This window comes from Camelina sativa, chromosome 6, assembly GCF_000633955.1.
Source record: "Camelina sativa cultivar DH55 chromosome 6, Cs, whole genome shotgun sequence".
In the NCBI taxonomy this organism is placed as follows: domain Eukaryota; kingdom Viridiplantae; phylum Streptophyta; class Magnoliopsida; order Brassicales; family Brassicaceae; genus Camelina; species Camelina sativa.
In genome coordinates, this window is record NC_025690.1 from 23,562,590 (window position 1) to 23,574,722 (window position 12,133).

A 12,133-nucleotide genomic window follows, 5' to 3' on the forward strand; every position below is an offset into this window, starting at 1 on the left:
AGTGGCCATTGAGATGATATAAGCACCAAAACTATCCGAAGGAAGCTCGGAAATGACTTTGAAAGTGTCCAACACATCTGCGACCTCTTCAGTTCTGGGGAGATCAGGTCCAAAGAGAGGGCGTTTCCCACTTAGCTCAGATAAGAGCCATTCCTGTCTTTTATCCTCTGACCATTCTTTGTAAGATCCAATACCCAAGTGTGTTGTGATAGCATCCAAGACATCGGTGTGTCTGTCAGATTCTTGTCGGATATCAAGTTTCACAAGCGCAAGCCCAAATGTTGAGACTTGGCGCAAGAAATCGAGCAAGCTTCCATCAGCAATAGGTCTGTCACCGCAATCACAGAGCGACCTGTAACAGAGCTCAAGTGGCTCCAAAAACTTTGGAAAGAAACAGAAACAAAGGTTAGAAACTTAGACAAATCAATAGGAAAGTCACAAGAATGATCTTAAGGTGGTTCAATCAATGTTTTGATTCTCTTCAGTTTCAATGTTAAATCAAATATGTTTCCAAAGGAATTAAAGTTTCAGTTCATCTTCAGTTTCAGTTTTTGGATAATCTGGTTTAAACATCTCTAGTTGATCTGCAAACAGCAAGAAAACACACCTGATCCAAACTTGTGAAAACAGCGTCTTCAGGAACGTCCGAAACTCCGCTTGACAATAACTGACGTGCACGTTCACGTGTGTTGTACAGCTTGTCCCTCACATCTCCAAGAATAGCTCGGTATGGCTCATTTGCAGGGATTTGTTTCCAAAATTCTACATCATTCCATCCAAAAACCAATTATACATCCAGCAAAATATAACAAACTATTGAATCTTATATAAAAATTGTCAGAGAATGGTAACACACCAATATAATGTTTTGCATCCCTCTTCGCACACCTTTGACGTTCTGCACGGACCCGAAGTTCCTCATTGCAACGCCACATAGACATCTGCAAAACATACATATAAGATCCTTGTCTACCATTAACAGCCAAAACGGTAAGAAGTTGAAATGTGATATAACTTTTCCTTACCTCAAACATAAGATCTTCTATCTGGGAGAAGTAGAGATTAGCAGCCATCATTCTAGCTAATAAGCATACATCTCTTGTAACTTCAGGAGTTACTCGTGGGTTTCCTAGATTCAGAAAATGTCTCCACTAATGAGAACCAATTCATGTTTTAAATGGCTAAAGAGAAGAAAGAAGTGAGAGTGTACCATCACGGTCTCCGCCCATCCATGAAGAGAATTGAATGAGAGGCGCATTGTAAGGAACACGCTCGTTGATTCCGATGTTCTTTAAAGCCGTGTCAACACGTCTTAAGAACTTCGGAACTCCTTTCCAGATTGTCTCGTGGAAGTAGCTCATACCTGCTCTCATTTCATCTTGCGGTGTAGGAGGAGTTCTTCGGATTTCATCAGTGCGAAAAGCAGCTTGAATCTGGTGCAACCAAAAACATAGTTTTTTAATAGAATTCAAGCAGAAGAAGCTTCATTGAGTTCTTATGTTGTGTATGTACCTCTCGTTGCAGAGCTTCATCGAGTTCTTGTTTATCATCAGGAGTAATGTCCTTCGCATATAACTGCGTCAAACAATCACGAATCCTGAAACATTGAGATGAAAACACATCAGTAAAGTCACACAAGACAAGGCATTCAAAATGTGGGAACTCAAAATAAGGTTAAACAAACCTTCCAAACTTTTGGAGCAAAGACCGACGAACAGATTGAGTCGGATGAGCAGTCAAAACCAAGTCAACAGTCTGATTCTTGAGAGCATCAAAGACTTCTTCAGGAGTCTTGTTAAGCTGCAAAATCCTCTTGAGAGTCTCTTCAATGTCGGATTCAGTTGTTGCAGAGGCCTCATCAGCGAAATCGCCTTTCTTGAGCTTCTTAATCCTACGCCGGTAAGCAATCTGGACTTCCTCAGCTAGATTAGCTAAGCTAAGCATGTTGGAGAATGCTTTAGTGACAACAATTGAATCCCCTGGATCCAAACTCGTCAGCATATTCCCAAGCTCCTCTAGCTTATCAGTGTTGCGGTTCCCATCGTAATCAGCAGCCACCTCGTAGCATTCTTGAACCTTTTGACACAAAAAACAAAAACATAATCTGATTCAGAACACCAAAGCATTAACTGAATAAAACAATCTCAGTGAGCCATTGAAGCCAAACAAAAATAACTCTCTATCCCAGTACTAACAAAAACAGAGAAATCTGATGCAAAACTACTCAATTTCACTAAAAAGGATTGAACTTTACCGATAAACTAAGCAGATACAACAAACCCACTTGATAATTAACTGATGTTTTAACCCTAAACGTAACTCAAAGTTCAAATTTTTACCACAGACCCAGTTCTCAACAGAGAAGAAAGAGTGAGAGTGATCTCTCTGAGAAAGAAGAAGAAGAAAGAAAGGGAACATACGAATTCTCTGACATCCTCGCCATGCAAATCCTGAAGAATATCGAGAAATCGATCGAGCAACAGAGCATCGTACTCTACAAGCTTGTCGTCTTCAGAGACTTTCCCAGGAGCAAGAAGCCTGAGCTGAGCATCAATCGAAGCCATCTTCTCCAAATTTCTCGCAGCCATGGTTTATGCTTCTCTCTCTCTCTAGTAGTAAAATAAAACTGCTTATAGAGTAGAGAGATTCTCAATAATGTTCCAGGATGACACAATCAGAGCAAATCAAGGAANAAAAAAAAAAAAAAAAAAAAAAACAAGTTTCACTTTTAAAATAAGTTCGTGAGAGTGGCGTAGTAGAGTAGAAGAAGCTCGTGAGAAAACCCAAAAAAAAAAAAACAGGTGGAAAAAGAAGAAGAAGATCGAGAAGGTTCGTTCACGAGGAAGACGATGGGATAGAGAAGAAGAGAGACAGGTGGATAAAGTTTGATAGGTTTATTTTGATTNAAAAAAAAAAAAAAAAAAAAAAAACTATAAGAAACGTAAAGGTTTCTAATATAGTCCATTCGATGTGTGTAGTTGTATCTTTTATTTATAGCCGGAACGTATGCTCGCTCTATAGTCCTTTTTTTTTTTGTTAAAAGAGTTGATTGAGTTATTCAAAAAAAAAGAGTTGATTGAGAGTTCAAAATTTTAGATTTTGTTAGATTTTTTTTATTTTTTTTTAATTCAGGTTATGATAGATATCTCTATCTTGGTCCTCTTAACTATATCAATTCACATAAAACATAGCTATAAGATTTGACGAAACCGTAGCAATATATATAAATCTATATTGGTTTTGTAAAGTTTTTCTATTTTTAAATATTGATTATGTTAATTTTTTTTTTTGAGGAAATAAAAAACTAAAATCCGTTGAAGGGTGATAGAAATGCCAAGTTTCATAGTTTTTGAATAATATACTTTTTATATATATAATAATAACTATTGGGACATATGAATATGATAAAATTTTGAGTTTCAAAAGCAAAATAGACTAATTAAAGGAGTAAAAGACTAACGTTATTGTCATAAGTTCTCCTCTTCATCAAACCAGACCAGGAGTTTGCTCTGTTCAAAGTTTTAACTTAACAAATTACATTATGTACTTCACTACTTAAGTAAGTATGTAAAGATATAGATTTGTATCTATGATGTCCCCATATGAGAGTGTTTAGAACATAAACAAAATGGTGAGAAAATTTATGAACTGCTTTTCATCTTTTGAATGCATGTACGTCCGTCATACGAAATTAGGAACGGGGGACCAAACTCTGCATGTGTACGCTTCTGATAACTTTCAGGGTGGACCAATAATGAGTCCACCAATTCGACTTTTATTTTTCCTTTTTGTTTGGCTTCTTTTTTTAGTATAGCACGAAACTAAATATCGTTTCTTGTTTTTTTTGTTTATTTTTTTTTTTATCTTATGCTTTTGTACGAAAAGCAATTTAGAAAATGTGAAAGCTTACAAGATGATTAAGGGGCAAAGGATATGGAATATGCCAAAGAATATGCCAAATGGTGATGTTACATATACTACATAGCTTTCTTCTCCTTCAATTTTTGCATTTGTGAGAAAGAAAAAAAATTGATTTAATATAATAATGGGAAAATTATTTTTCTTTTGAGTCATGCCAATCTAAGTAGAAGAATCTGTCTAGAAAATGGATTCAAAGTAATAACTAATTTTTACCAAGAAGCCTTAGAAAATTATAAACAAAGGTTTAGAAAAACAAAACTAGCTACTTGGGTGCAAAAAAAGTAAAGAGGAAAATCCCCAAAAGTTGTGGAAGGAGCCAGAAATATAATTCGACTTTTTGACCTTTTGACTTAAACGTCCCACGTCTATTACGGTCATATCATATAGTTTTTTTTTTTTTTAATGAATAACTAGTATTCATATTTATTATATTCATTTTCTTCAGTTGATTCTCGAATCTAAGAACAATCACCAACCAAATTAAGATTCCGACGAGTGGAAATAGAATCATATAAAGTCCTTATCGTATCAACTTATTTTATCGAAGGCCTTATCGTATCAATTTATAAATCCCAGCCAAATGGAATCATTTAAATAATATACATATACATATGAATTCGGACCTGTTCCATATTATACATATATCGAAGATAGTTTTTTTTTGTTTTTAAAAATGTGAAGTGTGTATTATATATAGAATATTTTGTATAATCATATAACAAAGCATCAGACGATAGTACGATACTATCGCAGATTATATGAGCTTTAGAAAATGTGAAAGGGCAATGTGGATAATTTGTATGTAACCTTTTAATTTCTTCAAGAGTCGGACGAAAGAAACAAATACGCCAATATAAGTTTTTTTTCACTAATATATCAAATAAGTTTGCTCACATTTAATTCCTTATTTAACTATAGCCACTAAAAACTTGACCAACCATTCAACCAACATATATACATTTGTCCCGTTTCTCATACATACTTTCTCACATTGAATACGTACGTGATATTTTAAAACAGAGAGAAAAAGACAAGCAGTATCCGACGACGATCCGTATGGCAAAGAAGATTCGTACGTACACATATATTGTATTGCATGATTAATTAATTCACATCTTGTAAGATTAACTCAAACCACATGTTTTATTATATATGTTTTGCAATTTCATCGTCAGTAGTAGCATCACAGTATTTATTACTTTGAAGCTTAAATGTTAAATCGCTCTGCTTTGAATAAAAAGCATAACTAGCTAGTCCGAGCTCACAAGCTTGGCTGCAGATTAAGATCTTCAACCGAAGAAGAAATCTTAGCTCATCGGGAAAACACAAGCCACTCATGTGCATACATGATTGATTATTGCAAAGAGAGATATTACATTTTCAGTTTACTATGCTATTTTGAAACGTATGGAGATGGACAATCATAACTTATTTGATCAGTATAATGTTTGATCCTTAATGGTATGATTGAGCTATAAAAGAAAACAAACAATAAAAGCATAACTTTCTATATGTGAAAATGAAATTTGAGATAGTGGTGGCTGGTGGGAATATATGCTAATTAAATGTTATACGGATATTCTCCGGATATTTTATACGTATGCAAACATATATGTACCGGGTTGTACTGCATCCAATATAATATGCGCATATATATACGTATACGTATACTCATTACTCAAACAAAACTGCATAGTAATTTTATGCTCACGAGTTAACATTTATTTAACAAACATTATATGCTATATATAGGAATATTATGATGATTCAGTATTCCAGTATTCACATATCATAAATGCGCAATGACGACACACAAAAAAAGTGTAACAAAACTACAAACGTGATATTTCGTTAGAGATTACGATTGAACCGACCAAATAAAAACGACCTATGACAAACCCAAAAGGTCAAAGCAAACGATATCCGTGCTTCAAAACTCGATTCGAGTGGTCCAAGTCAGCGAGAGAAAGAAACAAAGACGTAGAGGTTTATCTATAGCTGCACGAAGCTTCCTTAATTAGCACACAAAATAATAGTAATAAAAATTAAGCAGATATTGAAACTTGAAAAGTCGGGCACCCTGGGCTCATCTCAAATTAGACCATGTAAATTCGACCCAATTACAGCCCAATATCAAAAGATGACTTGCAAAGTTGCAATTTCTTTTCCTTCTTGTTCGATCATATTCATTAGTAACTGAAAATCAACAAAATAATCATGTGATCATCTTTTTTTGTTTTTAATTTTTTTTCTATAAACAATCATGATTAAAAAATTTAAACAACGATGATCAAAAAAACCAATCAACAATACAGAAGTACTGAATTTGTTTTAAACTTCAAACTTTTTTTAGAACTAGATGGGACAGAATAGTATCAAGCTTGGGTCTTCAGCTTGCTTGTCGGGAAGTGGAGTCTGGCAATCAGAGGCTTCGGTCCTCTCGTCCTGCGATCGAAACCGCGTACACGTACGTACCCTGCAGATTTAAATACATTAAACATTTTAGAAAGAAATAAAAACAGAAGAAATTGCTGGAGATTTATACAAAATAATTTACCTCTCCAGTATCTCAGAGGTAGATAAGCCTGAAAAAAAAAAGTTAGGTCCACTGGTTAGAACAAGTTCCTGGCTCTGATCAACAATGGCATCACATTTCGAACAATGAAAATGTTATTATCTTTGAATATTGTAGATACAGAGGTTCCGAAGTAGACTATTCTTCTAGGTAAATCCCATATCGAATCCCTTGGGACATCGATAGGTTTCAGGCTAGATGCATGATCCGCAAACACCTGGTGTATATAGAAATCATTAGAAGTTAATCAATGCAAATAATTAAATGAACGAGTTAGATATACTGGAGTTCAAGTCCTCACCTCATTAACTTGGAAATAGGTCCCGTTCAAAGGGAAACTACCTCTCATCACAGTTCTACATGGAATCTGCAAAAATTTAAAGCATCTTATATATATAGGTTGTAGAAACATAAGAGTAGTTAGAAGCAAATGAGTTTGTGCAATTACTTACCAAGATTGTCCCTCTCACAGTCTGAATGGAATCAGCTGGCTCACCTAGCGTCCAAATAGCCAGCAAATAAGAACATGGGTCATCAGGTTCTCTCTTCTCCAATTGTCACAAACACAAACAACTCGTCAGATTTTAGATATTGACAGACTATAGCATGTGTTCTTCAGTCATTGTCTAGTTATTTGACATACCTCAGCTAGAAGAGGATGTGTGTCTGGCATTTCATAACTGCAAGATACAGGAAAAGAAAACAGAACCAAGTTATACATAAGTCAAGCTGAAATTTGTCTGCTTCCCAACTCACGAGTAAATATGCTTGGTTTGACACTTAACGATTTACTGTATCAAAGCTTTACTGTATTCGAATTTACTTTTGATTTTATTTCAACCTAAGAGACGATGAATAACAGAGAAAAATGGATACTTACACTTGATGTTCCGTTCTTAACCGGCTGATATTCTTCAGTTTTGGCATTGGGAGGGATGCAACTTCACGAGTAAGTGCAACTAAAGCGGTGGACATGTTTCCGACTTGTAGTTCTTTATTGTCTTCCATTATTTTCTTTAAGTTAATGGTAAATGCATCCAGGTTTAGTCTGATGGTAGGAATTTCTTCAATGTCTTCAATTTCTTCCTCAAAGAAAGCATTTTCAATGTCAACTGATACTTGCTCTGGAGATGCGGGCTCATCTATAATTGGTTCACAAACATTATTTACAGTTTCTGAGTTTACCACTTCTGACCCTTGCTCGCTGTACAATGGTTCTGGCAGGTAGAGAGGCGTCGGGTTTTTATCAGGTGTGCCCATAACTTTCTCTGTACCCGGTAAAGCAAGCCTTGCACTGAAAGAAAACCAAATGAAAGGTTACTCAATTTTATGTACCAATTCAGAGCTACTTTAAATATGGACCAGTTCTCATTTAAAGGGTTATATTTGAATAAGGGGTTTCTTCATAGTAATAGAGAACATGTTGCAATACCTTGCAAAAGCACTTGCAAAGTGCTTGCATTCTCCTTTCAGAGGACATGCATTGCAGTTGGGTTTTGTCTTTGTGCAAAAGACCTGACATGAGTAGTAATTCAGAATCTCATCATCTTAGATATGTGTATATGAGTATCATACAACGCTTCCTTCATTAATGTATACCTTTCCAAATGTGATCATCTGATAGTGCAGTTCATATCTGTAAAAATATAGGATGAGGCATTAGAATGAGGCATTAACGAGTGTATTAGAATGAGGCATGAAAAAAATAAATCAGTGTCCTTACAGTGTTTTTTGATCGAATTTGCATAAACGGGGCTAGAGATACTTCTGAACAGAGTCAAGAACAGGATACCTGGACAAAACAAACCCCAATTATTTAAGTGACAAATTTACATTTCCAAGTAGGATCATTTGTAGAGTGCTTACATTTCTAGAAGATGTAACTGCAATGATTCTGGGAGCGGTTGAAGGGGCACCCATCCAAGTCTAACAGCTATGCGCCCAACATTTGTATCAACCTGTCAATGTCAATAACTTAATCATGCATCATAAAATTTACTTCTTAGAAGGACAACAAAGAAAAACTTATCCTGACTTACTGGAAAGGCAAGTTGGTGCAGCGTAAGAAGCCGCACACATTCAGTGCTTTTGAGCCCCAATCCATTAATGCTCAGAAGATATTCTCTGCACATACACAATGCAACTGAATCACTAAAACTGTCTAATTAAGTAGTCATTTTCCTATTTTGGGATGAATAACGAGAAAATAATATACTTTAGTCTTTTAAAATTACTTTGTTTTATCCGGTTGAACATCTCTCAACCATTCGAGATCGATGCTTCCATGATCTTTGACCAGTCGATCAAGGAAGCGCTGCATGATTAATCATGTTCAAACTCAAATGGTTATCTAGAATGTTCATACTCATATTTAACTAAAACAAAAAAACTGTACATGTATCCTTTCTGCAAGCAGGTGGTGCAGACCACGTTTCTTTATTACTTCAGCAACTTCATTGACATCTGCTCTTCTTACCGCCTCCCAGTCTATAGTGTCCATCCTCGTTGCTATTTTCTCTTTTGCCTGCTCTATTTTCTGCCTCTCTTCTTAAGATATCCCAATCAAAATACTTTTTGCCTTACCTTGAATTTTCAGACTGACTCTTTTGATTGGAATCTTCTTGTGAGCCTTGTAGGCCCCGTAGGAGCTTCAGATAGGAAGTACGATACTCTTCTTCTGGCCTGATCTCTGAGCTCTGATCGGGTGGGCTTGACATCGACTCCTCTGAGTCCAAATGAGTTATTTGAATAGAAGGCGTCGAGCTTGTTCCAACGTCAAAATTACTGCTGGGTACTGAAGTCACGGGAAAGTGTGCAGCAAGTGACATGAAAGCAGAACTAGAAGGAAATTAAAAAATTAGACAAAGATGTTAGTTTTGTGACTTGTCGCTGTCTTGGATTTAGTTTCAAGAGAGAACTATGTAAGAGCTTATACCTTGAAAGATGGTCTGAAACGTTTTGCGTGAGAAACACTCCAACAACAGAATCAACAACGGATCCCTTCCAAGGCGTAAAACGTCGATCCCCTTTTAGAAAACCGAAACCATAACAAGAAGTTAAACGAACAATACACGTAAGATCAAATACTAATTGAAACCATGTGGTTAGCACAAAAGGACAAGTGTAGTGTATAACCTTGTACAAGATGCATTTGTGCTACAAATGAGTCTGCTCGTCCTCGAAGCACATTACGTTCTTTCTCCCACCATTTGGCCTTTTTCTTGTCTGATCCATCAGTTCCCTCACTATTAATATTCTCCAACAGCAGTTTCCACACTCTGTCCGTCTCATCGTCTAAGTTAACCTTTGGTCGTGGGTGCCGTTTTTTAACAGGAGTTAAAGGCACAATTTCTCCAGCACCACCGCGAAGATTACAATCTGGTTTCCTTGAGTGATTCGCTTCTTTTTGCTCACGGTCACCCGTGTATCAACAACAATCTTCTCATCCTTGCTATAATGGCCTGTAGTTCTCTTTTTTTCTTCGGTGGTAAGGACTCTATCAGCACTGGATTGAGATGTGAAACTGTAGCACTTGGAGTCGACAGCAGAAACATCCTTATATTGTTTTCCAGAGAATGATTTGCTGCTAATGGCACCAGATCTCAACCCTTCCTATTGTAAGTTTGGTAAATGCAACCAATGCATTTTTTGGTAGTCACATAGCTCATGGTACTGAATCCATGATAGATTCATGTCACAGAAAGTTGGTTTTTCTGCATGTCTTCTCTTTGCAGGTTGTGCCATCGAAACATCAACTTCTTCTAGGTAACTACCATTGTTCTCAGGTTCCTTCCCTTTTCTTTTTCTTTTACCTTGGCTGCGCTTTCTCTTAGGCACCGGAAGAAGCCAACCTTTTGATTCTTGACTCACCGAATCCAACAGCTTCTGTAAAACAGCGGATACCATCTGACTTGCTTGTTTTGTGTCGGGGTTGGAACGGTTTTCTCCGTGTTCCAGTTCAAAATGCAAGGGTCGTCTACAGAGCTTCTTGGCATGAGTTGATGTATCTACAGCTGATGATTCAACTTTCTTCCTCCGCACATATGTCCTCATCGGTGGTTGCTTTCTTCAACAACATATTTCTTCTGAGTTGGTGGTTTAGGTGCCTTCTTGGGTTTAGCTTCTCTAAGAACCTGTGGCTTTTCAGGAGTATTGATGATATGTTCAGCTTCATCAACATTGTCTGATAAGTTTTGTGATATCGTAACCTCTGTAACTAACTCTTTATTGATAACCCAAACACTAACACACCATAGACGAAGGCAAGCACATCACAAGCTCTTCACCTAACAAAGATCAGAGACGAAAGCACATCACTCTCTCACTAGCACATCGCTAGAACATTCAACAACAATAATAAGCATCCCCCTCCCCACGCACACATAACTTGTATTTAAAGAGAAGAACTTCAACGACAACACTTCTAAATGAGAAAGAGTCTCTGCCCTCCTTAGCCAAGTCAGCTCATTCAACTAATCTTCTTTAAAACCGATTGTGTTGATACACTAATCATATCAATACTTCCCCCTTTGAAATCAAGCTTTTCCTCAAGCTTGGTAAAAGAAAGAAACTAGCAGCTTCTGAAACTCATTTGTGGTGCTGCTTGTTTGGCCACTTCTTTTATTGTGTTTCTGGTTTGTATTTGAACCTCCAAGTCTTTTTACACTTTCTCTTCTTCTGTATTTGTTGTAGATGAATTTGCAGCATATTTCTTTTTGTGTTACTCACTGAAATAGTTGTTACTGCCCACAATAGATGATCCACGGCTAGTATATTCCCCTTTGAAGAGATTTCCTCAAGAACTATGCTCTCAATTCTCAGCTTGTTCTCAAGTATTGGAAATAAATCTCCCTCTAAATAATTGTGAACCTCNCCCTCCCCACGCACACATAGCTTGTATTTAAAGAGAAGAACTTCAACGGCAACACTTCTAAATGAGAAAGAGTCTCTGCCCTCCTTAGCCAAGTCAGCTCATTCAACTAATCTTCTTTAAAACCGATTGTGTTGATACACTAATCATATCAATACTTCCCCCTTTGAAATCAAGCTTTTCCTCAAGCTTGGTAAAAGAAAGAAACTAGCAGCTTCTGAAACTCATTTGTGGTGCTGCTTGTTTGGCCACTTCTTTTATTGTGTTTCTGGTTTGTATTTGAACCTCCAAGTCTTTTTACACTTTCTCTTCTTCTGTATTTGTTGTAGATGAATTTGCAGCATATTTCTTTTTGTGTTACTCACTGAAATAGTTGTTACTGCCCACAATAGATGATCCACGGCTAGTATATTCCCCTTTGAAGAGATTTCCTCAAGAACTATGCTCTCAATTCTCAGCTTGTTCTCAAGTATTGGAAATAAATCTCCCTCTAAATAATTGTGAACCTCTATTCTCATTTCTGCCCCATAGTCCAGTCTCGGTCTTGTCCAAAAGCACACTGTAAAACTATGATAAAACATCAAAATCTCATTCTCCAAACCTGTGGTAGCCTCCCCATTACTTCCCCCACTGAGAGCTAGCTTGTCCTCAAGCTTGAAATGAGGAAACTGAAACGCTCTAACAGCAATTTGCAACTCAGTAAGTCGTGAAAGAGACTGTACTATAACTGCAGCCATTGGTTTTCCATTTATAGCTTGAAAACATAG

The 12,133-nt window shown here is 36.7% G+C and overlaps 1 protein-coding gene and 1 pseudogene across 1 annotated transcript in view; both read right to left on the reverse strand.

The window, feature by feature from the left end:
* The window catches only part of LOC104699409 (phosphoenolpyruvate carboxylase 2-like), a 5,458-nt gene extending 2,559 nt beyond the window's left edge, over positions 1-2,899 (reverse strand). The window contains exons 1-8 of the mRNA XM_010414717.1: positions 2,421-2,899; positions 1,685-2,076; positions 1,513-1,597; positions 1,211-1,433; positions 1,026-1,129; positions 857-941; positions 608-762; positions 3-381 (exon numbers count right to left, since the gene is read on the reverse strand). Coding sequence (XP_010413019.1) covers positions 3-381; positions 608-762; positions 857-941; positions 1,026-1,129; positions 1,211-1,433; positions 1,513-1,597; positions 1,685-2,076; positions 2,421-2,588 — 1,591 coding nt within the window. The 5' untranslated portion in view covers positions 2,589-2,899. The remainder of the gene's footprint in view (positions 1-2; positions 382-607; positions 763-856; positions 942-1,025; positions 1,130-1,210; positions 1,434-1,512; positions 1,598-1,684; positions 2,077-2,420) is intronic.
* LOC104793187 lies at positions 6,098-12,126 on the reverse strand (annotated as a pseudogene).